Raw genomic sequence first — 24,411 nt, 5'->3', positions numbered from 1 at the left:
GTTAGAGTTAACATACATGAATTAATGATTCAGGTAGGTATGAGATGATTTATTAGCTTAATTTAACAACTGACTGGACTGTAAATTCAACTGACATATCTTTAACAGAAGCCTCGATGGAATATATATATTTGTCAATTATTTTTTTTGGCTTCATGTTTGCTTCATGAAGCTTTTGCCTGATTGAGGATGATGGCTGTTTAATGTGGCCTTGTGAAGCCCTTTGAGACTTTAAAGTGATGTTCAACTTCATTCTCTGTTATCTGTTGCTCCAGTGGAGGAGACTGGACAATTGTGTTTTTTTTCCTTTCTACATTCACTGCCATTGTATGGAGGAACAGGTCTCAAAATCACACTTCTAGCACATAAATGAACACCAACAAAGTAGATTCTGACAATATATAGATACAAAAAAACTAGTCATGTTGCTGAATTGTTTTTACATGAATCTCTTTCTTTATGTTTATTAAACCTTTCAGTTTAATAAACATAAAGAAAGAGAAGTGTAATACCGAAATCCGGTTGGAGGAAACTTATGCCGATGCCACTGGACTGATTGCCAATATGCCACACCTGCTCCAGCCTGCTTATAAGCACTCCTTCCCCCAAGGTTTGCCAGCCATCACCTGGATTCGTCAAGATCCAGGGGTTCCTGAGATCGACGGTCTGGCCGGCAGAGCCCAACCAGACCGTCCGGGGCAGACCGGTCCAGACCGCTGAATTGTGGACTGGAGGAGCACTATGTGACCCAGATAGAGAGGATCTGTGGCATTATTAAGCAGCTGCAGGTGGAGAGGTGGAGGGAGGCCTGGGCGGTGGCGCTCCTGTGGCTGAGGAGGAAATATAGGATCAAGAAGGTGGCGATCAAGAGTGCCATGGGAGATGTGGAGTCAATCATGGAGGCAGGGGGCAGGGGAGGATGGAGGGCAGCGGTGGGGGTAGAGAGGGCAGGGAGCAGATGTGGAGGAGAGGAGGTGTGAGGATGGGGCAAGAGGGTAAGAGTAGGGAGGGACAGGAGAGGGGGAAGACTGGAGAGGGGTGGGGAGAGGGCAGGGGGGCCACACGAGCCTGGGGGGAGAGAGAGAGGGAGCATCAGCGGCTGTGGGAGCAGCAGTGGTGGCAGTGGAGCGAGGGAGGAGGGCAAAGCAGAAGAGTAGGGAGGGGAGAGCGGAGCCTAGACAGGAGGAAGAAAAGGATAAAGACAAAGAAAAGGACAAAGTGAAAAAGACATGGGGGGACATAATGGATGAGTAAAGTGAGAAGGAGGAGAAGGGGACAGCGGCAGTAGTGGGGAGGAGAAAAAAGGGGGGGGCACAGGGTGATGGAAAGCTGGGAGAGGAGAAAAGGGAGAGGAGGTGTTGTCCCAGCTGATGGATACACTGGATACACCCAAGAGCAGCTGTGTGTGTACAAGGTATGCAACAAGTGATCTGTAGAACAACCTGATACCTAAACTCTGTGACATGTGGTTATTGTGTCTCTTTCTTCTAGGAGCTCAAGTCACCAGAGACGGGGACTGGGACTGAGGATGGGGAGCAAACAGCTGAGACCTGGCCCTGGTTCTGGTTCTCCCTCATGCATGAAGCTATCAGTGGCAGGCCACCAGTGGTGTCTCCTATCTTAATAGACCCATGTGTGGAGGACCGGCAGCCGGTAATTTAACAGGAATTAAATTAAATCATAATAGAGGCAATGTTATTACATTCTAAGTTAGGACTCAATTGCAGAGAAGATGAGCAGGCAGGCTGAACTGCAGTTGACTGGTCGTTTATTGACCAAGCAGAAATAAACAGAGGAAAAAGAAGCAACAAGGCTCTGCAACTAAACTAGCCTGTCACACAGCTTAAAGAGGCAAAAACAACAAACTACACTAAGGTAACAAGTTAGAAAAAGAACTGAACCACAGCTTGAGTAAAGCACTGCTCAAGACTCAGCCACTGAAATGAAGAGCAGAGACAGTTATATAGGCACAGCCCCAGGTGGAGGCAATAACCATTAATGATCAAGACTAGCCTCAAAACCAGCATGAAAAGTGACTGCTGACAGACCAGGGGACAGAGTTTAAAAATAAGGTAGAGTTTAAATAAACAACATTCATCATATCTGGGTATGACATATCCATGCTGACTTTTTTTTTTTTTTTTTTTACAATAATGAAAAAATGGAAGGTGAACCATCAACTCTGTGATATGCTGGCTGGGCACCCAGAGGAGCAATGGCTCCATCCAACGTTGTTCAAATATGCAGCTAAATCTACACATGGATATCATGAATGCTAATGACAGTTCATTTTGCAATATCAAATGACCTATATGTAATATTTCTGTATGGAATATTTCAGGTGTCTGAACAAGCTAGCCAGAGATCAGCCCAAGAAGTGGGACCAACATCTTGCCCCAACCATGTTTGGTCTTCCAACAAAGAAGCAGCTGACAAAAAAAATACAGCCTCTATTTTCTGATGTTTGGCAGGGAGGCAGTCTGAGGAGCCAATGCAGTATGCAGAAAGAGGCTCTAATTGTTTCCTCTGTGTTCACGGTGTAAGGTCTTCATGAGGAGGAAAAATATGAATGTGTCCAGATGGACATGTGCCACCTTGGCTAATCCCCACCAGCAGGACACCACATCATGTGGGGTGCTGGTCTGTAAAGTTTGTCAGTCAATCATCTCTCTGTTCAAGGAGTAATGAAATGACACCAACCTTTATTCAAGGTGGCAGAGCTGCTTCTTAAAGGCCAGATGGTGGATTTTCTTGTTGACCTGGAGGGGGTCAACGGTGGGGGCAACTCAGAGAAGTTGCGTCACCAGAGGCCAGCGGTGTGTGGCACATGTAACATCTTGGCTGTGAGAAGTTACCCTGAAGTCCAGTGTGGAAAGGCCTAATGACCATCGTCAGCTACAGGAACCCATCCCCCACACTGCAGACAATCCGGGACTGACAGATCGTCACAGATTGACTGGGACAGATTCACACCCCTCACCCGCTCCAAGTCACTCACTTCTCAGAGGCAATTCAACCTTAAAAGTTAGGATCTGTGAAGCACATGGGTGCTGCTCACTTCACTACTTCAATGTAGAGGCCAGTTTTTATGTCCACATCATGAACTGAAGACCCATTAAAAAATGTGGAACTCTTCCTAAAAAGCTGTGTGTGAATGTTAAAAAGCCACATTGCTTACTACAGCATGCACAAGGTTATTGTATGAAATGTACATAGATAATAAAGAATCTACATGCTTAGATGTATTGTGTATAGCTGGGTACCAAAACATCAAAAATCATCATCAGGAAGCAACCAAACTGTAACAAATCAATTATTAAATCAGATTGCTATCCTGCTGATCATTTTCAAAATAAGTTAATTAACATCTTGTGCCATATTCTGAACACAAACAGTCAAATTAGTTCATAATCCACAAAAAAATACTGTGAATCAGCTAATATTAGGTTGTTCCTTTTTGTGTCAAGTATTTGTAAAGATGTGTTTGTGGCCATGACAAAAATGGAGACAGGGAGTAAAAAACTTCAGTATAACCAATACCTTATGGACTGTAGACAGTTGTGTTGCAGTAGTTTAACAGTGGGCTTTTTCGGGTTAATCCATCCTCTAGCTGATTTATCCCTTGTATCCCTGACAATCTGATGAATCTTAATTTCTCATACCATGTTAAATTGTTTTTACCAGGCAGCATTTCTACTTGCAGACAATGGAAGATCCTCTAAAGGCTCTGTGACAAAATATTTATTTCCCTCTGCAGAGACACAGAGCAGGAAACATCTTTACAAAACTGATCAAACAATATTACAACAATATTTTCCCATCCATTGTATTAGATACATTGTAAGACAAAAAGAACATTTCAGAAGTAATTGCAGTAAGTCAGTGTCATTTCTATCATAAGAGTTTCATTTCATCAAAGAGAGTGACATACGTTTTTCAGATTAATATTTGGACATTAGTGAGATGCTTGTGGTCTACTTGAATTTGCATGGCCATGCAGGCTTGGATGACATTTCCTGCAAGCCTAACATCTTAAATCATTAATTTTCATTCCAATTCTTTGTCCACAGTGGCCAGACAATATCTTAAACTAAGACACTTTATTCACCTGATTAAGTATTTAAATTATGTCTCTGTGACTTTTCCACTGCTTGTAAACCTTCTCAGAGAATTGAAACATCTGCAGCATCTAAGTGTGGTCTTCCTGCACTGATTCACCATTCATGTTGAAGAAGACAGATGAAAGCATATGTAAAGCCAGATTTACCTTGGCTGTTGAAATGAACTGCACATTTGTGTCTCAATAGCACCCAATACAACTGTAGTCCTTACCACTGTAAACAAATAAGTAAATCAATCCCATTTCCCCACATTATGGAGGAAGCTTTTCGATTTCATTGCCAGTGAACATTTGCATTACTGTGCCAGCAATAGTTAGCAATTGATGTCTTATCCTAAGAACCAATCACTGTCCAGATAGCTGGGCAGGATTGTGTATATATTCTGGGCTCCTCACAGAAGGTTCATGGCAGTCTTTGATCCTTTTGGAAGTGTTGACCAGTTTGCAATTTTTTGGAGGATGAAAACCGACCTGAGACCCAGAAAAAAAAAAAAAAAAAAACATGGGACCCAGAAGGGTTTGTCCTGAAAAGGAAGCCTTGCACTTCATTGCTTCTGGGAAAGATAAAGACACATTTCAGAAAAAATTCATCAACGAGGAGAAAGGTATGTTATTAGATTAGAATATAAGATTCTCTGTTCAATACTGTATGTAGGTACAAAATTTAATTAAAGAAACTCAGTCGAGTTGCTAATGTCTTATAAGGCAGGAAATGGTGTATTGTTACAGTCTGTACATAGTATTATATGTAGAACTATTATATGTTGAAAAAAGCATCCGCACACTCAAATCTGTGCAAGAATCTTTATAATATGCAAGCTTTCGGTCAGAGACCTTCTTCAAGGCATGACCAGATAGCAAGTGAATGCAGCAGTATAAAGGGCTGAGAAAACATCACTTGATTAGCCTTAATGCAGAACACTTGTGTCAATCAGTAGAGCTTGTGTGGCTAAACATCAAGGGAATTTTCATTCAGTTTGATATCCTGTAGCTCCAGCAGAGCCAGATTAGCTGTTTCCCCCTGCTTCCAGTCTTTATGTTAAGCTAAGTTTACTGGCTGCTGTCTCTAATTTAAGATTTGTGTATAGATATGAGAATGATATTTATCTTTTCATATAACTCTCAGCAAGAAAGTCATGTTAAGCAGGGGAAATTTTAAATGATGAATACTCACTGCCATTATACACAGTGTACAGAGTTACGATGTGTAATATAGATGTAGATTGTTTTCAAAGCAAGCCTTTTCTTAATCCAAACCCTTAAGGAATAGTTCACCCAAAAATGAAAATTCTGTCATTCTGTCTGTCTGTGCTTATGTGACCAACAGATACTGGATGAACAGAAAAGCACATCTGTGTGCATTTGCAAATCACAAAAATAAACGCAGGAGAAGAAATTGTGTATGACTACGGAGACCCTAACTGTCAATGGTGACATGTATTTATATTTATATTTGTATTTACAGGTTTTGTTACACGCCACTTATCTCAGGGATTTCATCATTTAACTAAGTGGTGAGGACTTCTCTCATCCTTACCAATATTGTAAATACGCTTTGCAAACTGGCATAAATTCCTTTTAAGCGTATTGTTGAAACCCAAAATGTAGAGTGGCCCTTATATGGTGCAGCATAAAATAAGGGTGTGGAGGAAAGTAGGCAGAGAGAATGTTGGTGACTAAACTCCATCCTTGAAGAAGAAGAATTGGAAGGCATGGTAGTTGTGAGCAATAAAAAAAACAGAGCGAGGGTATGTTAGGTATGTTGTGAGATGACTAATCTAACCAATCTTATCAGTCAAGGTTTACACTTGCTGTAGTTAGGATTAATATATTACATGTCAAGGGAACTTTATTTTCAAATACTGTCAATGATAAAAAAAACTTGCATACTTAAAATGATTGATTTCATGCTGTAAATGTCATTTGTTTTGGAAAACCATTGCTTCCTCCTGCGATGAGCACACGGAAAAGAGGGTAAAGATATATGGAGGTTTCTTTCTTCATCTGTATTCACTGAAGAAACTCTGGGATCTCACTATAGTCATTCTTCCAGTTATGTTTTGTATACACTGTATTATGTTTTGTATGTTTTATTTTGTGTTTGCATAATCTCATTGAGTTTTTTTTTCCATTTCCAAGGAATCTCGATGGAAGAATTCACTTGAAAATCTTGACTCCAAGCCCGGTGTGATGAAAATTGATGACCTTGTTTTCAACACAAAAATGAAGATTGCAAAGGATGCAATGCTGCTGAGATTTTCCCAGGACTCTTTCACAGTGAAACGAGTTGCCAAACATATTTCCAAAAACAAATTGGAAACGGCTTATTTCCTGTGTTCAGAAAGTTTACAAGCGGAACATCTTTTGCAACCCGTTGCCGTGTTGGAAGACACTTACTTTGCCTATTTTGTCTCCCCTCTCTGTGAAAACAGTCTGATCGAACTGACTGAAAACAAAGATTTTCCTGAGAGACAAAGCCTGACCGAGCATCGCAGACTGGGGGATCTGCCAGGCGTTATTGCATATTGCTTATTATCTCTTGTTACATGCTTTGGCAATATTGTTTGTTTGTGAACTGTCATGCCAATAAAGCACCTTGAATTGAATTGAATTATTGCTGGGACTTCAGGAACTCCACTCATATGGAATTTTGCACAGAGACCTGAAGCCTGAAAATATTTTGTTTGGTAAAAGAAACTTTATGGATGAACCATCCTGTAATATGCATTTTGATGCATAGATTTTGATAATGTTATGTTGTAATTTTGTGAATGTTGTTTTAATTGGTATATGATAAGGAGCATTTTTACTTTTCTACAGATATCAGCAATAAACTGTATATCGCAGACTTTGGAGCCAGCAGAAACTGGATCTTGCACAAACCACATTGTTTCTCAAATGGCTGGATCTTTTTTCTTGGTCCAGTTATGAGGATGTTGGAGGCCTAAAATACAAGTACAAGAAGGAATCAGATATCCAAGTAAGTTGAGCTTGAAAATGTTGATTTAAATGTACATGATGATGGTATTTTGGTCCATGACCACTATGAGTTTGGATTTCTCAAAAATAATAATGTAGATTATGCCATATGTTGAATTGTCCTGCATGTCAATATTCAGAGCAACTCATTACATTTTTATTATTCAGAGAGAGGTGTAGCAGAAGCGCTTCTGGTGTCCCTCAAACCACCGGTGCTCATGGAAGGGAATACTTCAGAGAGAGAGGAAGACTGATGACCAAAAACAAAATGGCATAAGAAATCCAGGTCCAGGCACTCATGGTTTGAAAAGGGCCTTTAATTCAATGGGCTAGAATCATTAAAAATACACCAACGCATGTCGGCTTGCGCCTTCTTCAGGGTGTAGGCTCTTCTGAAGCTGATCCCCGGGGGTTCAGTGAACACCTCCCGTAAAGAACTATCGCTCTCAATGTCCCAATTTTTGTAATATGTTCGATCTGGACAGCTTCTTTGCTATAGCGTGTAACAAAGTAAGGTTTGTAGCTTTGCTCTTGTTTTGGTTTAGAGCTGAGCAATGTCCTCCTCTCAAGTGACAGAGCTCTGTTGTGAGCCTGAGTGAGAATCTGGGGTTGATACCTTCTGTCTGAAACGCTGCATATCCATAGATTGAGTGTGGAAATCCTGATCAGAGTCACATATGCATCTTAGTCTCTGGATTTGTCCATAAGGGATATTCTTAATAAGCCATGGGGGGTGAAAACTGTCCGCATGCAGTATGGTGTTTCGGTCAGTTGCTTTCCTAAAAATGGAGGTGTGCGAATGTGACCAGGCTTACTAGGGGCTTTGATACCTTGACTACGCCACCTAGGGAATTGCACCCCAGGAAATAATGTTCTATACAATACTCCTTTTCTATGAAATGCACACAGGTAAACTTGTAATGAAACAGAGACATGGTTTCAAGCATGGTTTCAGAGACATGGTTTATTAAAGTTAGCCTGGGAATGAGGGACGCTGGAAAAAAAAGTTTAACAACTTTATATGTAACAATATAAAAATATCTTAAGATTGTTATATTAAAATGGGTACAGTACAAAAATAGAGAATTTCTTATATAATGAGGATTTGCATACCCAAAGGAAGTGGCAATTGAGGGAGGAGACCGCTGACAGGGGAAGACTTTGCTGCATCATCCCTATTGGAGGATAGCTATTAGTCAACCAACATAAAACCATTAATAACCAAGAAGAAAACACATGTTACCTTGGTCCCCATTCAGTCCCAATCTAATGGAGAGCCATAAGGGTCCAGGCTAATCAAACCTATAATAAGGTGAACCAGTCAGTGAGATAGTTTGGAACCTGCTATCATTAATATCACTCATCTAAAATACTAGGCATACCTTCAGCTACAAGCACAGGAGAACCCAGCACAAGGGCACAACCACAGACCAGCATGCTCTACACTGATCTCCAGCCTTATATACTCCCTATGATGAGGAGGACATGAAACTCAGGTGTGTCTGATGCTACCCATTGGCTGATACTTAGCCCATTGACTTCCCTGATTACCCTTTATGTAAAGGGTACCTGTGCTCTCTACCTGTCACATTAAGTCCACGCCAATCTGGTTTCAGAGCTAAGCATAGTACTGTCACTGCTACTACTGATTTTGTTTCTGCTGTTGACAAAGGGAAATATTGTGCTGCCCTCTTTGTCGATCTAACAAAAGCATTTGACACAGTTGATCATGCTATGCTCCTACTGAGGCTGTGTGATATTGGCTTTGATTATAAGTCCTGTAAATGGTTTCAGGACTACCTGTCTCATAGACAGCAATGAGTGATTTTGGGAAATGATCGTTCTGTATTTTTACCACTGTCAAAAGGGGTTCCACAAGGTTCAATAAAATTACATCCTTTCTAACAAACTGCAATGCCCATCTTTATGCAGATGATACAGTTCTGTATTGCTTTGCTGATACTGCGCACTCAGCCACTGAAATCCTACAACAAGCCTTTGACAAAGACTCACTTTTTAATTTGAAATTAGTCCTGAATTCAAACAAGACAAAATATATACTATTCTCTAGAGCCAGAAACATTATGGACAATAGTTTGCATATTACCACTCTGAATGGACACAATATTGAGAGGGTCTCGGTATCTGGCTGGATCAAAAAGTTACTTTTGAATTTCACATTGACACACTTGTCAGCAAGCTACGACAAAAAATTGGATATTTGTACAGAAACAAAGCTAATTTTCCTTTGTTCAGTAGGAAGCAGATAATTGAGGCTGTCTTCTTGTCTGTTTTGGATTATGGTGATGTTATCTATGGACACGCCTCTGCCCTCCACTCTTAAACCCCTAGATTCAGTTTATCACTCCGCCCTAAGATTTATTACCGGTGACAGTTATTACACACATCATTGCTTCTCGTATGAAAAGCTTGGGTGGGCATCCCTAACAGTAAGACGTGACAGGCATTGGTTTCTCTTTATTTATAAAGCCCTTAATGGCAACTTGCCATCATATATTACTTCTTTATTAAATTGGTCCTATAGTCACTATTCAACTCGTTCAAGTGATTGGCTAATGCTCGAAGTACCGTGTACAAACACTGAATTTGGAAAGACTGCCTTTAGTTTCTGTGCTGCACACACCTGGAACACTTTGCAACACACATTGAAACTGGACACAATTGTACATTTGGGTCAATTTAAAACCATAATTGCAAACTTCACCACTCGTGAATGTAACTGTTTTTAACTGGTTGTGTTCTGTCGTTTGTTTGTTTGTTTTCTTATTGGTTATTTTTTGATGTGTATTTTACTCTGTACTCTCGGCATCATTGTAAATGAGGGTATACCCTCAATGACCTCTGTTTCTGAATTCTTGGACTGATCTTTGAACACGTGGTAAGTAAATGTAAACAAACTAAATGAAGTTCACAAAGGGAGTTGAGTATGCCTTCTTCTTCCATGAAGCTGAACAAATCACTGTAGTAGTATGCCACGACCCTATTTAGTTCTGCCCACAACCTTTCAATTCTCTGGTTGTGTACACTGCGACCAGTGATGATGCTCCTTCTGTTCAGCCAAAGTTCTGCACTCCTTGCTGGAAAAGGCACACTACACTGGAGGCTCTTTTGTTATCAAGACATTCCAGATACACAATGCTGCGACTGTAGCCATCCACGCAGCCATGGAACACCATTCTCCATCTCACAAGCTTGTGATTACTGTCAATGTGCCTGTCAAGAAGATGACAGATGTTAAACAGAATTGTGTGGATTATTTTGCTTGTAGGCCTACCTTTTAAATAACACAACTGACCCAACATGCCAGACTCTACATTTTTGCAGTGATCCAAAATCGATTATAAAGCGTGTTAAAATGTAACAAAATGGTCACCAACCCAACCCATGAAACGTACATAATACTAACAAGCACACCCACATTTAGGATACATCTATTTTCAAATAGAAGTGGTGAAAAAAAAATACTGTTCTTGGTGTTAACAGGTTTGTGACAGAGTTTGATCAAACTCTCACTCAGGTGAAGGGAAGACAACATTGGGAAACACTTTGACCTTTACATTTGACCTTTTCCTCCCATGTGGCACCTTGAGAAGCCCATCATGTTGAGCCATTTCCAATGTTTTCTAAATTTCCACTGTTTTCCATTATTAACATAAAAAAAAATTAAAAATTAAAAAAAAATCAGAAAAAAATACTAATTTAAAACAAATTTCCTGCATTTCTACGGGGGGGTAGATACATAATTGGGGGGAGGGGGGAAGAAAAAAATAGTAATTTAAAACAAATTTCCTGCATTTACTACACCACCTAACCTCTTGGATTAAGTCAAGAAACAGCAACCCTCTATAATGTTAAGCAAAAATGTAAAATTATGTTATATTACTAGATTTCAGCATTGAGGTGCTTACAGTCATGATTTTGCATAGGCATACTAACCTAAAAAACCTATTATTGGGAATCGCGAGAGTTTCAGAAAGACAGACACAGAGCGTCCCCGTAACCATAGCAACTCACTCTCACTCCTGCCTGAGAGGAGAGGGAGAGATGCAGAAGAGCCGCTGACTGAGATTACTCTGAGCAGCATGCATGGGAATAAATTACAATATAATACATTTGTGTATATTTCTCACTATTCAGATGGTCTGAATCTCACTGCTGCTCTGTCTTTGTGCCGCGATGTTTATGAATTTGTTTTTCACTGCATGAGAAAATCGACTTGTGGCATGAGAGCATGTGATAAATGTCAATTGTGTGAGTCTCACGGTCAGTGCGTGAGAGTTGGCAGCCCTGTGAACTTGCTTGACATTATTATGTATGAAACTGCCAATCAGATTTATTTACTTATTAATCGAAGGTGCCAGAACGCCGTTCCGGATCGTTCCAGCCCACTTTAACCCCTGGGTCTTGCTGAAAGGAACTAAGGCCTGCAGTCTGAGACATAGAGATGTGAAACACATCAGCTTCATAGATACAACAGAGGAGAGGCCCACTGTCCACACAGCAAGCCAGAAGGGACAAAATATATTCCACCTGAATGGAAAACACTATCTACTGATATTGGACTAGCATTCAAACTACAGAGTTCACCATCTTATCAGACATGAGAACAAAGCAGGTGATCAAATTCACTGAACTGATTATCCAGACATGGTGAGCATAAGACAGTGATATCTGCTAATGGCATTCAGCTGAGGAGTATCGAGCCTTGTCAGAGAAATACGAGTTCACACAAATGGAACTTCAAGCCCTGAGTTCCCACAGTCACATGATGCACTGGAAAAAGGGAACAAACAGAGAAAAGCTGCTGAGAGTCCTGGAATATCATGGAATTTAGAGATGAGTATTCCAGAGAGGGGAAGTCAGGGAATTTATTACATTCTCTGGGGAACTTTTAGTTGCTAACATATCAATATGCACTTACTAGTGTGATAATCCTGCTAACGTAATAAATTCCCCAAACCTGCCGCTTGTCCTGAAGTGAGCAAAACTAGACTAGACTCACACTGGAGGTTCTGCCCAGGAAAAGCCTGTGTGGCAGTATTTTTTCTATCAGTTATTCACACTAAAGAAGAGGGGAAAAAATTGAACCAAAGGCTGTATGGTAATGCGGAAGTAAATTTAATGCAGATCGACTCAGATTTTCGTGAAATAATGGATCAAATTTTGTTTACAGTATTTGTATAAATCTATGTACTGTACCTCTGTCATCACAACGATTTTCTGTACTATCAAGCAAACCCAATGATCGATATTAGACATGAAAGTCAAATGTTACGTAGGGACAGTGAGGACAGTAATTAGACTGTATCGGGTACAGGTGGAGAAAACGATCATATGGGCGTGGAGCGGTCTATAAAAGTTCGGTCAATTTGTCACAGCTTTTTGGGTTTGTGAGGAGATCGGACAGCGATTAGACAGCGATAGTGAGAGATAGAGATAGCGTGTGATAGTGATAGCATGATAGAGTGATAGAGTGATGGAGTAATAGCGTGATGGAGTGTTGATTGTGATAGAGTTATTGGCCTTAAAAGTGAGTAACTGAGGTGTGCTTGTGTGAATTTCTTTGTGAGGTTGGTATTGTGTGTTCTCATTTTGTGATTTCTAATTTCTTGTATCTGCGTGTCTCTAGCAGTGTGTCTTGTGTGTATTTGTTATTTTTGCTTGTGTGTCTTAGTTGTGTTTATTCATTTGTTTTGTGCGTGTATTTGTGGAGTTGTGAACTGGTGAAGGTAGGTAGAGGTGCAGGAGTAGTAGAGGATAGCCTATAGCAGGAGATAGAGATTGACAGGTGGAGGTAGGCTAAGAAAAGGGACAGTTGGGTGGTTTCACACTGGTGCCATGGATCCCAAAATTGTGAAAGAAGTGCTGGATTTGAAACTCCACAACCAGTATCCTGTGGGGTCGACCAGCGGGGAAAGGTTCATCATCAAGAGGAGAGCTGGCACCTGACACTGTGGAGTGGAGAAAACCCACAGTGCAATCCTCAGCCGGTATTACTAGCCTGGTATGGAGGATGACGTTCCCAAATAGGTGAGTTGATATCCTGAAAATAATGAGCTGGAATACACATGCGTTCATTATTAGGGTGTATATGTAGAAAGCCTGTCTGTGGTTCTAACACTGTTTTCCTGCAGCTGTTGTGAATTAATTTGCCAATAATACTTGCTGATACTGTATGCTCAAACTATTTTTCAGTATCGGGATTAATTTGCACTATGTTTGTACTTATTATATTAAATGGAAAATATTTTTCCATTTAGATTGCTCAGTGTCCTCAGTGCCAATCCAAGAGGGCCAATATTAAAGAAAAGAAGACATATAACCCGATTGAGGTAAAGAACACAATGATATATTCTGTCAGTTTTTTTAACACATCAACAGTGATGTAATAGTCATGTCCTTTGTGTTGTTTTTTCTCCAAGGTAACAGAGCCTCTTGAACTGGTAGGGATGGACCTGGTGGGTAAACTCACACTAACAGATGGTGGCAACCAGTACATATGTGTCATGGTTGATTATTTCACCAAATGGGCAGAGGCCTACCCACTAAAGAGCAAAACAGCAAATGAGGTGACAAATTGTATCCTTGATTTCTTTTACAAATTTGGTGCACCTAAAAGACTGCTAACAGACCAGGGCTCTGAATTTCGGAATAAGGTCCAGTAATGATGCATTATGAATCCCCAATATGTGACAGTGGCAGTGCGAACCAATTTCTTGCTTGCCCAATAAAACATTTAAAAGGTCAATCCCCAAACAAATGGTCTTGTGGAGAAAATGAACGGGACAATACAAAGGTTTGCATGATGAAATTATTCTGTAGCTCTCATAGAATAAATCTCAAAATAGGTTTCACTGTCAAATTTTAATCTGCTTCCTCATGCCTGTTCTTGAATTCTGCAATTTAAGGTCCCTAAATAAACTGGTGGCTGATCACCCCAAAAAGTGGGACAGATTTCTACAATCAACAATGTTTGGTCTCCGCACCAAAAAACAACTGACCACTAAACACAGCCCCAATGTCCTGATGTTTGGGAGGGAGGCACCAAAGGAGTACCAAGTAAGATGCTCTAATGTTCTCACCATAAAAAATGTTCAGATCAACCTCCAGTTATTCCATCAATGTCCTCACTTTAATCTGTGTTTTTTGGCAGGTTACAGAAGACAAAGTCACAAACCTATTGCTCAAGGAGGAGGTTTGCGAAGGCCTCGAGGAGCAACAATCTGTCTTCAAGGAAGTGAAGGACAACATAAAAAAAAAAAAAAAAGTCAGGAGAAAGTATGCAAGAGAAAAGAGGAGACAGGCCACGAGGACAATTTCCAGGTGGGAGATCTTGTTCTATATAAGAACATCAGACAAGAACAGAGAAAAGGGGGGAAGATGGAAGCGGACATGCTGGGACCCCTCAAAATGATATCTGTTGATGGCAAGAGTGCTGACCTGGTGTCTGAAAAGGGGAAAAAGACATTCAAGATGAACATTGATCACCTCAAACATCACATCAAGCCAGAGGAGAGGATCCCTGCTAAATCGAGAAAAATGTTGGATCCCTCTCCTCTGGCTGGTCCATCACAGACAGTTCCACCACATACACAAACCTTGACACAACACATACAGACTCCACAGACAGGCACCTCATTACACCCAACACCTTCCCATTCCTCGGAGCCCTGTGACGATGCAGAAACCTGTGAGTAAACTGACACAAGTTACACCTCAAACGATGCATTTCACAAATGACTGACATTGATATGTTTACAGTGATCAGAAACATATGGGCTGGGAGAAAACGGACGACTCTGGATTGGGCCATATAAAATATATTCGGAGAATATTGTGGATTTGGCCCCAGGGAAAGAGTTGGGGAGTGAGGTACATTTTTCTAAAATACTTCTCCTGATGTTTATCTTTAGGATTGTTAGGAAAAAATGGATCACAAGTTACTCTTGCACTTACAGACTGTGAATGCCTACTTAATGGTGGTGGGAAGGAAAGTGGGTGCGCTCATTTTGGACTCCTACTTGATGACGTCAGTCTGGCAGGGATCTGACAAAGGTCTAAGAAGGGTGGGTAGGATTTCAACCTTTACACTATCATATAAATTCCCCTTCAGATGTGTATGTGTGTTAATTTCAGTTTTTTTGTTTTTAGTTGGACCTATTGAAATATGATGTGGCGGCTGGAGCAGTGTGTGACAAAGGACACTGGACACTAATTGTAAGTCATCTTAACATATTCAGACAACCATGAGACCGTCGGGTAAAGGAGAGTATTGGCTTTAATGTTTAATTTCATATTTTAAGATCATGTATCTGAAGGAGAGGAGGGCCTTGTTCTTGGACCCATTTGGAGCCGCCCAAGAACAAATAAATCGGTGCAAGGATGTAACAAGGTGAGCGAAATAACAGCTTTAATGTTTGCATGTTTCCCCAGCAAATCCTGCTGGGGAAAAATGTCCAGTTCCCTGTGCACCAGGAGGGGGAAGCCAGGTTGAGGCTGGCCATAGCAATATCTTCGTTAAAAGACTCAGGTATACTATACAAGGTAAACAAAATATATCTATAATCAAAACGTCTGCAGACTTCGTTACATGCCTGTATCTTACCTGTACAGATGACCTGTCCCAGCTGTGTGGGGCCTGTGGGGAGGACAGCTCAGGGGCTGACACTGATGACCGGGTAAGAATATTAATTTCACTTCAGACCAACTTTCGTCCGAAACACTGGGAAGAACCTTGGATGGATTACATCAATATCACTGGGTGAAGTCACAGTTACGCAGAAATTTCATTGAAAAGTATATTCTCACACACCTAACCTGCATGTTTTTACACTTCTGGAGGACACGGGAGCACCTGAAGGAAACTCAGTGAATATAAAGGAGAACATCCTGACTCCAAAGACCCACAACTAGGATTTGAACTCAGAATCTGACACACATTGGCATACAGGTTTCAGAAAGTTTACGTTTTTTTTCTTTTCCCTTTCAGATTGAGTGCACCACATGCAAACTGTGGTATCACCTCTCCTGTGTTGGACGTCCCTCCACAGAGGGAGACTATTTATGCACTGCATGTTGAATAAAAAAATATATATTTTACTGATCATTATTGTTGTCCTTCCTTATAACATGTCACATTATTGGGTAAGCCCAGTTGCTATTATAACAAGACACAAAGCTTACATTTTAACTTATTTTTCTTTAAACCAGAGCTGCGGTTTTGCCTATTCTCTGAGAAATTAATTCATACATTTATAACAAGTAGACTAGACTACTGTAATGGTCTTTTCACCGGCCTCCCAAAATCAGCTGTGCGGCGACTACAGTTAATTCAAAATGCAGCTGCACGCGTTCTCACCGGAACTAAAAAGTCTGAACACATTACACCGGTTCTTAGATCCCTGCATTGGCTCCCTGTCAAAACTAGAATCGATTTTAAAATTCTACTACTTGTTTACAAAGCTCTAAATGGCCTTGCACCTCAGTATATAACAGACATGCTAATTAGATACAAACCAGCAAGAACTCTCAGGTCCACAGGCAGCGGTCTTTTAACCGTCCCTCGTACTAACTCCAAAGCAGGGGATGCTGCCTTTTGTATTTATGCCCCAAGTAGATGGAACGCCCTGCCTGAGGACCTGAGAGAGGCCCCCACACTGACCACCTTTAAAACCAGGTTAAAAACCTTTCTTTTCACAACAATCTATGGCTAAGTTCTTAATGTGTGTGTGTGTGTGTGTGTGTGTGTGTGAGTCTGTGTGTGTGTGTTTTGTATATTTTGACATTGGCATATTCTGCACTGATTCTTGTGTAACTGCACTAACACTTGTTGATGCATATTGCATATGCATACTGTATTGTCTTTTTATGTAAAGCACATTGTGTTGCCCTGTGTATGAAATGTGCTGTATAAATAAATTTGACTTGACTATTCTGTTGTGTTGAACTGTTTGATTTTGGTGGGTTTGAATGATGCAAGTATAGCTACAATATGCTCTAAAGCTATCTTGCATTAGGCTACACTGTATGTCAATCTATAATCCACAATACACGCTAGTTTGCCAACACCTGGAATAAAAGTACAAACACCACAAGCTCTGTTCTTAAGGGTTTTAGAAGCATTAAGGTTTTATTATTGTACAGCGTTTCTTAATGATGTCACAACAAGATGGACACACGGATTGTCATCTCCTCGTGCCTTAGTGGCATGCAGGAAAAGTTGTAACGATCTACAGCTGCTACTGCCAACTTGCCTGCCCCAATCAATTGACATCCATGTCATGTGACTGTAATTCTGCAACTTTAGAAATTCAAAACATTCAGCTTCCTCTGCTTTAACATCTGCTCTCTGGCCAGAGCTCAACTATTGGATGTGTGTATTGTGATGTGATTACATGCCAGTCCGTCTGATCTTATTTTGTTTATCATGGTCTTAAAGCATGTCACTCCTGTTTGTTTGTTTGTTTAGCAAAGCCTACTTGGCCATATCAGTTACCTTGATAGATATTGCCTTATTTTAGAGAGTCACTTGATGTATGAACCAGGCTCTCCTGTCTCTGCCTTAGATACCTAATGAATGAATAAAAGGACATGGTTCTCCAACCATTGTTTGGCTGATTTCCATATATATATATATATTTTTTTTTAAGGACTGTACACTTTTAAATAAAGATTTAAAATATGGGGAGGCTCAATCAGTACAGCACGTAACATTTAGGCTAAGTCCTAATTGCAGTGGCACAGGTTCAAATCCTGCCTGTGTCTATCCACTGTTACTATCCGAGAGAGAGAGAGCGAGAGAGAGAGAGCGAGAGCGAGAGCGAGAGCGATTATGGATCCCCAAAAGGTGGAAGAAATCCTTCATCTGAAAAATGAATAATGTATACCCTGCCCACTTCACTAAAAGTGAAAGATATGTGTTGAAAAGAAGGGCAGAGAACTTCCAAGATAAAAGGTAACAAAATCAATGGCACATGGTCAGTTTGTAACCTCCAAAGCTTGGTTTATAATTTTATTCTGTTTAACATAATCACTCAAGATGAGGAGCTTCACTACTTTTGTAAAAGAAGGCGGGATGAACAGCAGCATCATCTGGCAAAGGTGGTGCTTACTCCTGAAGAGGCCAGTACTCTCTTCACCGAGTTCCATGCCAGTGAGATCGGGGCCCATTGTGGGGTTGACAAGACTCATGATGAAGTCATGAAGAGGTACTACTGGCCTGGAAAGAAAGATGACATCAGCAAATGGGTGAGTACTGTACATAAATTAAAGGCCAACATTTTTGATAGCACACCAAAATGTATATTGGGCTTACTTAATATTGATAACTGTGTGTCTTATCTGATTTATACATATTTGATTGCTCAGTGCCCAGAGTGCCAGACAAAAGGGGCCTCTATCAAAGAGAAAAAGGAGTACTACCCCATAGTGGTAAGTTGTATCACAAAAAAACTTAATCAGAATTTAACACAGTGGTCAGTGTTTATTATTCAGCCTTTGGTTTATATTTCAGGTCTCCGAGCCTCTTGAGCTAGTGGGGATGGACCTTGTGGGCAAATTAAATGAAACCAACAGTGGCCACAGATACCTGTGTGTCATGGTGGACTATTTCACCAAATGACCCGAGGTCTATCCCTTGAAAACAAAAACAGCTAAAGAGGTGTCGGAGTGCATTTTAGACTTCTTTTTCAAGTACGGGGCCCTAAAAAGGCTGCTCACTGACAGAGGCAAAGAATTTGTGAACAAGGTAGGTTGAATTCAGAGAAGGCCTAATTATAGTGTTATTTTTTAAACATGGCAACTTAATAACCTACAGCACAATCCTGTACAAATGATTTTTAAAAAGGTCCTTTGCAGAGTCTAATAATCTTAGCCTCAAATTAAACTGGAACTCATTGTTCTCTTGATCTGGTATGAAGTGCACCAGTGAGTCTTAATCAGTTCATAGCTGCATAATAGTGCCATAAAGAAAAAGTATACTTGGTTCCATGCTTTTCCTATAACATCTCCTATTGCAATTCCTAGGTCAACTTTCTCCTGTGTGAGAAACTGGGTATCACCAGGAGTCTGTATGCACCTTACCACCCCCAGACTAATGGCTTGGTGGAGAGGCTTAATGGCACCGTTATTGGTATTGCAGCTCTACTTTAAATCAATGATCATAACAAAACCAAGTGTGAAATCAATATAATTTCTTTAACATTTCAGAGCTCTGAACAAGATGGTAATTCAACACCCAAATGAGTGGGATACATATATTAAGTCCACAGTATTTGGACTAAGAACCAAAAAACATATCACCACCAAGTACTCCCCATACTACCTGATGTATGGAAGGGAAGCACGATACCCATCAGAGATTCCAAAGGAATGTCAGGTAAGACATGCAGAATTGTTTTTGTTGAGATGGGAGATATGTATGAGTTCCGATAAATCAGCTCACTTATCTAAACCTTCGTTATAGATAAGTGATGAGAGAGTGGAGAATCTGGTAAAAAAAAAGGAAGAAATATCGGAGGGCCTCAAAACCCTGGGTGATATCTTCAACAAGGCAGAAGGCAATGTCACAAGGGCACTATAAAAATACTATAAAAATATCCGACAGGAACAAAGAAAAGGTGGCAAAATGGAGCCAGATTTATTGGGTCCATTCACCATTTTGAACATTGAGGGGAAAAGTGCAGACCTTCAATCTGAAAAAGGGAAAACTATGAGGAAAATTAACATTGACCACCTTATAAGGTATATAAACCCAGAAGAGTGCATCCCAGCAAGGTGGAAAAAAAATAGCAACCAACCACAAAGAACCACCAAAGATCCCTTCCACTCCTCCTGCCTGCCCATCTCTATCTCCATCAACCATAACTCTCAGTCCTCCTCCTGGCTTCCCATCTCCACCAACCATAACCCTCAGTCCTCCTCCTGGCTTCCCATCTCCATCAACCATAACTCTCAGTCCTCCTCCTGGCTTCCCATCTCCATCAACCATAACTCTCAGTCCTCCTCCTGGCTTCCCATCTCCACCAACCATAACCCTCAGTCCTCCTCCTGGCTAGTATCCCTTCCAAATACAACCTCAAGTCCTCTTCCTGCCCGCCCATCTCCACCAAGCCCTGCTCAGGCAAGCAGTCCACTCCCCACCTGTTCAAATGAAGGCCCAGTCAACCCAGTAGAAAATTGTAAGTAGCATGCTGTTTACATATTGAGTGCATTTTGTTCACAGCAAAAATCATCTGTATTGTTTTTTTCAGTAATAACTGACATCTGGGCAGATAGAAAAAAAGGTGTGTTGTGGAGCAAGGTGGGGCCATATAAAATATTTGCCATGGACCTGAGGAATTTGGCACCTGAGAGGGAGGTAGAGAGGGAGGAAAATACTCTCTTTAATGTGTTGTAGTATTGACACTCTAAAGTATGTATTTTTTAAAATGCAAAAAAGATGTGTCAATGTGAAATGAGACACCTAATAAATAAATTGTCATTTTAGGTTCTGAATGCATTCATTGCTTGCATAATCAGGTTGAGAGAGACCACCAACAAAAGGGTCTTTCTCATGGACTCCTTCCAGATGACAGCCATATGGAAAGGATCATTTAAGGGCTTGAAAAAGGTAACCACTGTGAAATTGCTATAATATTCCAATACCATGTCATTATGATTGCTATGAGTTCCACTGTATAATCTAAAATATTATTTCAGCTTGATCCAATGGATTTCGACACCCTGATTGGGCCGGTCTGTGACATGATAATCTATGTATGCGATGGTTAATCTTGACCTAAATTTGAGAAATGACAAATTATTTGCATGTATTGTGAAGGCTATCTATCCAAAGGAGAAAAGGGTGTTATACTGCAGGGATGTGACAAGGCAAGTTCCAGAATGGGGAAACAATTTTAACAATATTAAATAATGAGTACAATATTACAAAAGAGTTCTTGGGGAATTTATGCTAAATGATAAACCTTTTTTTCTCCATTCTAAAGAGCTTTCATGAGACACAAAAACATCCACAACAGCAAGATTCAACAGCTTGTGGTGCTCTTGTTTGCAAGGTAGGCCCCGGCCATAACCCCTTACCCTAACCAGGGTTTGCATCTCATCCCCCCCTTCTCTCCACACACACACACACACACACACACACAATAGTATGACACTTACTATTTACTGACACTGTTGTGTTTTCACCTGCCTTTTGGTTGATGTATTATTTTTGCAAGATGTGATGTTTTTACTGTTGATGCATTGCATTGTTTTTTTGGCCCTGATGTAGCACTGCTTGTAAGTTGCTCTGGCCAAGAGTTTCTGCCAAATGCCCCAAAATTGTAAAATGATTAACCAAGAGGGGCCTCTCTGTTGGTTGGGCAACTTGATTCTTGCAAATGACAGTCCAGCCAAAAATAAATTCTTAGCTTCTTCTTTGCTTCTCCAATACACTGTTCATTTATTTGAAAATCATTAATGGGATCTGTTAAATTTAGTCGATCTGGACACCTGGGACAAGTTATAACGTTTACACAAAACAAATGGTTGTCACACGCAACTGTTGTGTAAATATGATACTAATATAGAACGTGAAAACCCACGACTATAAACTGTGAAATCAGCTGAATGGCAGTAGGCTACAAAATAGCGTTTTCTCATATGACCTCATTCAACATAGACCTATACAGCCTACTTCATTACATTATTGATGATAATTGCAATATCCACAAACAATAGGCAGATAGCGGGTACCTTGAAGAAAATGTGCTACATGTCGACAGGTAACAAGTTAATTTGACTTCATCACACCGATGCTACAACACCATTCAAATCTTACATAGGACATAAAATGTTGTTGTTGGTGTGTGGTGTGCCTAGTATGACTTGACTCTTACAAGAAGTTTGTTTTATCAAACAGAGCTTAGCGGGTTCGAATCCCATTGGACACAAAGTAGGTTTTTGTTTTTCTGTTGTAGGGTAGTTAGCATTATGTTGACAATGATAAAAAACAAAACGATATGTATGTGTGCCAGTCACCGTGAAAAGAGACACTAAAGCTGTAAGAGATGTGGTAGCGTCAGTTTCCAGTTTCTGGAGTTGTGGTGAATCTGCTGACAGAGGCGCAAAACACCCTTGCACATGCATCCCTTCAACCCAGCCTCCTTTCATCTTCCCTTCCTTCAGCCAGTGCCAGTACAGCTTCCTTGGCTCCTTTGGCCCCCTCTTCCTCCTCCATCCTCCATTCTCGACCCCTCTTTCCCTCAATAAACCATCTAAATACATCTCATAGTGGCGTGGTCTTTGTTAGTGGAGAACAAGCTTTATGGAGTTCATTTTATGGACATTTGTTGCCCTTTTTGAAGCAGAACGTCCAGCTCCCCATTCACTGGAAGAAGCTCCTCCAGCAGCGAGCCTGGAGAACTCCAGGTAAGCTGTATGAAGAAAAAACACTCACCCGAGTTTATACTGGCATGAGAATGAGTAGATAATGACCAATGGCCAAAATGCGTCCTCCAATAAGGCGTGGTCAGAGGATACTCAGTTGTAAGTAGCTCAAACTTGTTACATATACACACACACACACACAGTATATTTGCCAAACATAAATAGCCTAGGTTTTAAACGTTAGCTGAACATTTGTTAATGAAGTGTCACGTTAAATGTTCATGTTCTGACAGATCTGTTGTAGGATGTCAGACTTCATCCAAACAGAAATCAGTAAATAAGATGAAGGCTTCTGGATGTGATTATAGGGATAGAAGAGGGGAGCCAGCTGATCCTCCAGTGCACAGAGAGAGACCATCTCTTCACGGGGAAGAGAAATGCTGCCAGAGGTGCTTGGGGTGAGTGTCTTATGTTTGATGCCAGCTATTGCAATATTGGGCTACAATAGCTATTCATTGTAATTGTTTTTTTTTTTTAAATTGCTTGTTTTGCAGTATCATTCTGAATGTGATTGGGCTGCGTGGGCAAGTAACCCCAGCCCAGGCAGCAAAGAAGTGGGACAACCTTAAAATAAAGTACAAGGTATGCAACAAGTGATCTGTAGAACAACCTTATACCTAAACTTTGTGACATGTGATTTGCGCATAAATTAATCAGGAGGTGCCCCTGCTCCAGATTTATTTTGATCAGCAGCAGGACCTCAGAGCGGGCTACCGTCTGTACCACCACCTGTACACAACACCTTCTTGCAACTCCTCAGCAGGGGAAAGACAAGAGGCTGGGCTCAGCACCTGGAGCTCCTTATCACACTGTACTGGTTGGCTCACGGTCTTTCATTAGCAGATCATCCACTACCCTGCTGAGGAGGACGTTCCTGCTGTGGCTCGGGGCTTTGCGGAGCCATCCAACTGTGTGGGAGCGCTAGACGGGAGCCACATCCAGATCAAAACACCTCCAGGCCCCCCACGGACAGGACTACATCAACCGCAAGCTGTTGGCATCAGTGCAGATGCAGGCACTGTGTGCACAGCTATCTGCTCCTGTGGGACAGCCTGAGGAACTCCAGGAACATGATTATTTGTGACTTTGATTGTTATTGTTTTGGGACTTAATTTCTACCTGTATTTACCTGTGTAAAAAGGTTTGTTTTGTATTCTGTCATGAGAACAAAATACCCAATAACACTGTGACTCCTATCCATTGCTGTCTGGAACTGTAATGTAACAGTCTACTGGTTCTGCACCACTTTCACTTGTCTTTTTTGAATTTATAGTCAGATACTGTATGTTTGTTTGTCTGTATATGTACATATGTGTGTATGTCTATATATATGTATATTTGTTTTTATTGTTATTATCTTACATTTCTTTACCACTGGCGTCAAATATGAATGTTGTGGTTGTTATTGTTCTGAAAAAGCTAATAAAAAATAAATCATAAAAAATGCATTACTGGCCTGACATCCACAAATGGGTAAGTTAACGGGAATTAAATTAAATCATAGAGGCAATGTAACACTGATAGTTAGAAGATGAGCAGGCAGGCTGTACTGCAGTTGACTGGTGGTTTATTGACCAAGCAGAAATAAACAGGAAAAAGAACCGACGAGGCTCTACAACTAAACTAGCCTGTCACACAGCTTAAAGAGGCAAAAACAACAAACTACACTAAGGTAACAAGTTAGAAAAAGCACTGAACCACAGCTTGAGTAAAGCACTGCTCAAGACTCAGCAACTGAAATGAAGAGCAGAGACAGTTATATAGGCACAGCCCCAGGTGGAGGCAATAACCATTAATGATCAAGACTAGCCTCAAAACGAGCCTGAAAAGTGTGTTTGGTGCACATCAAAGACTGCTTACAG

General features: G+C 40.8%; 1 protein-coding gene across 1 annotated transcript in view; it reads left to right on the top strand.

Moving 5' to 3' along the window:
* The window catches only part of LOC139664883 (uncharacterized), a 34,515-nt gene extending 10,910 nt beyond the window's left edge, over positions 1–23,605 (top strand). Inside the window, exons 8-17 of the mRNA XM_071543866.1 lie at positions 678–938; positions 1,492–1,653; positions 13,543–13,689; positions 14,274–14,357; positions 15,554–15,650; positions 15,734–15,798; positions 18,167–18,367; positions 18,488–18,550; positions 19,992–20,174; positions 23,390–23,605. Of these exons, the coding sequence (XP_071399967.1) occupies positions 678–938; positions 1,492–1,653; positions 13,543–13,689; positions 14,274–14,357; positions 15,554–15,650; positions 15,734–15,798; positions 18,167–18,367; positions 18,488–18,550; positions 19,992–20,174; positions 23,390–23,605 (1,479 nt within the window). The remainder of the gene's footprint in view (positions 1–677; positions 939–1,491; positions 1,654–13,542; positions 13,690–14,273; positions 14,358–15,553; positions 15,651–15,733; positions 15,799–18,166; positions 18,368–18,487; positions 18,551–19,991; positions 20,175–23,389) is intronic.
* The last annotated feature ends 806 nt before the right edge of the window (positions 23,606–24,411 follow it).

Source organism: Centroberyx affinis, unplaced genomic scaffold (assembly GCF_046629955.1).
Source record: "Centroberyx affinis isolate AG114_WGS23_722 - 3 ecotype Tasmania unplaced genomic scaffold, CSIRO-AGI_Caff_v1 ptg004389l_1, whole genome shotgun sequence".
Lineage (NCBI taxonomy): Eukaryota > Metazoa > Chordata > Actinopteri > Beryciformes > Berycidae > Centroberyx > Centroberyx affinis.
The sequence above is the reverse complement of the archived record's forward strand: the minus strand, read 5'-3'. Positions and strand labels throughout refer to the sequence as shown.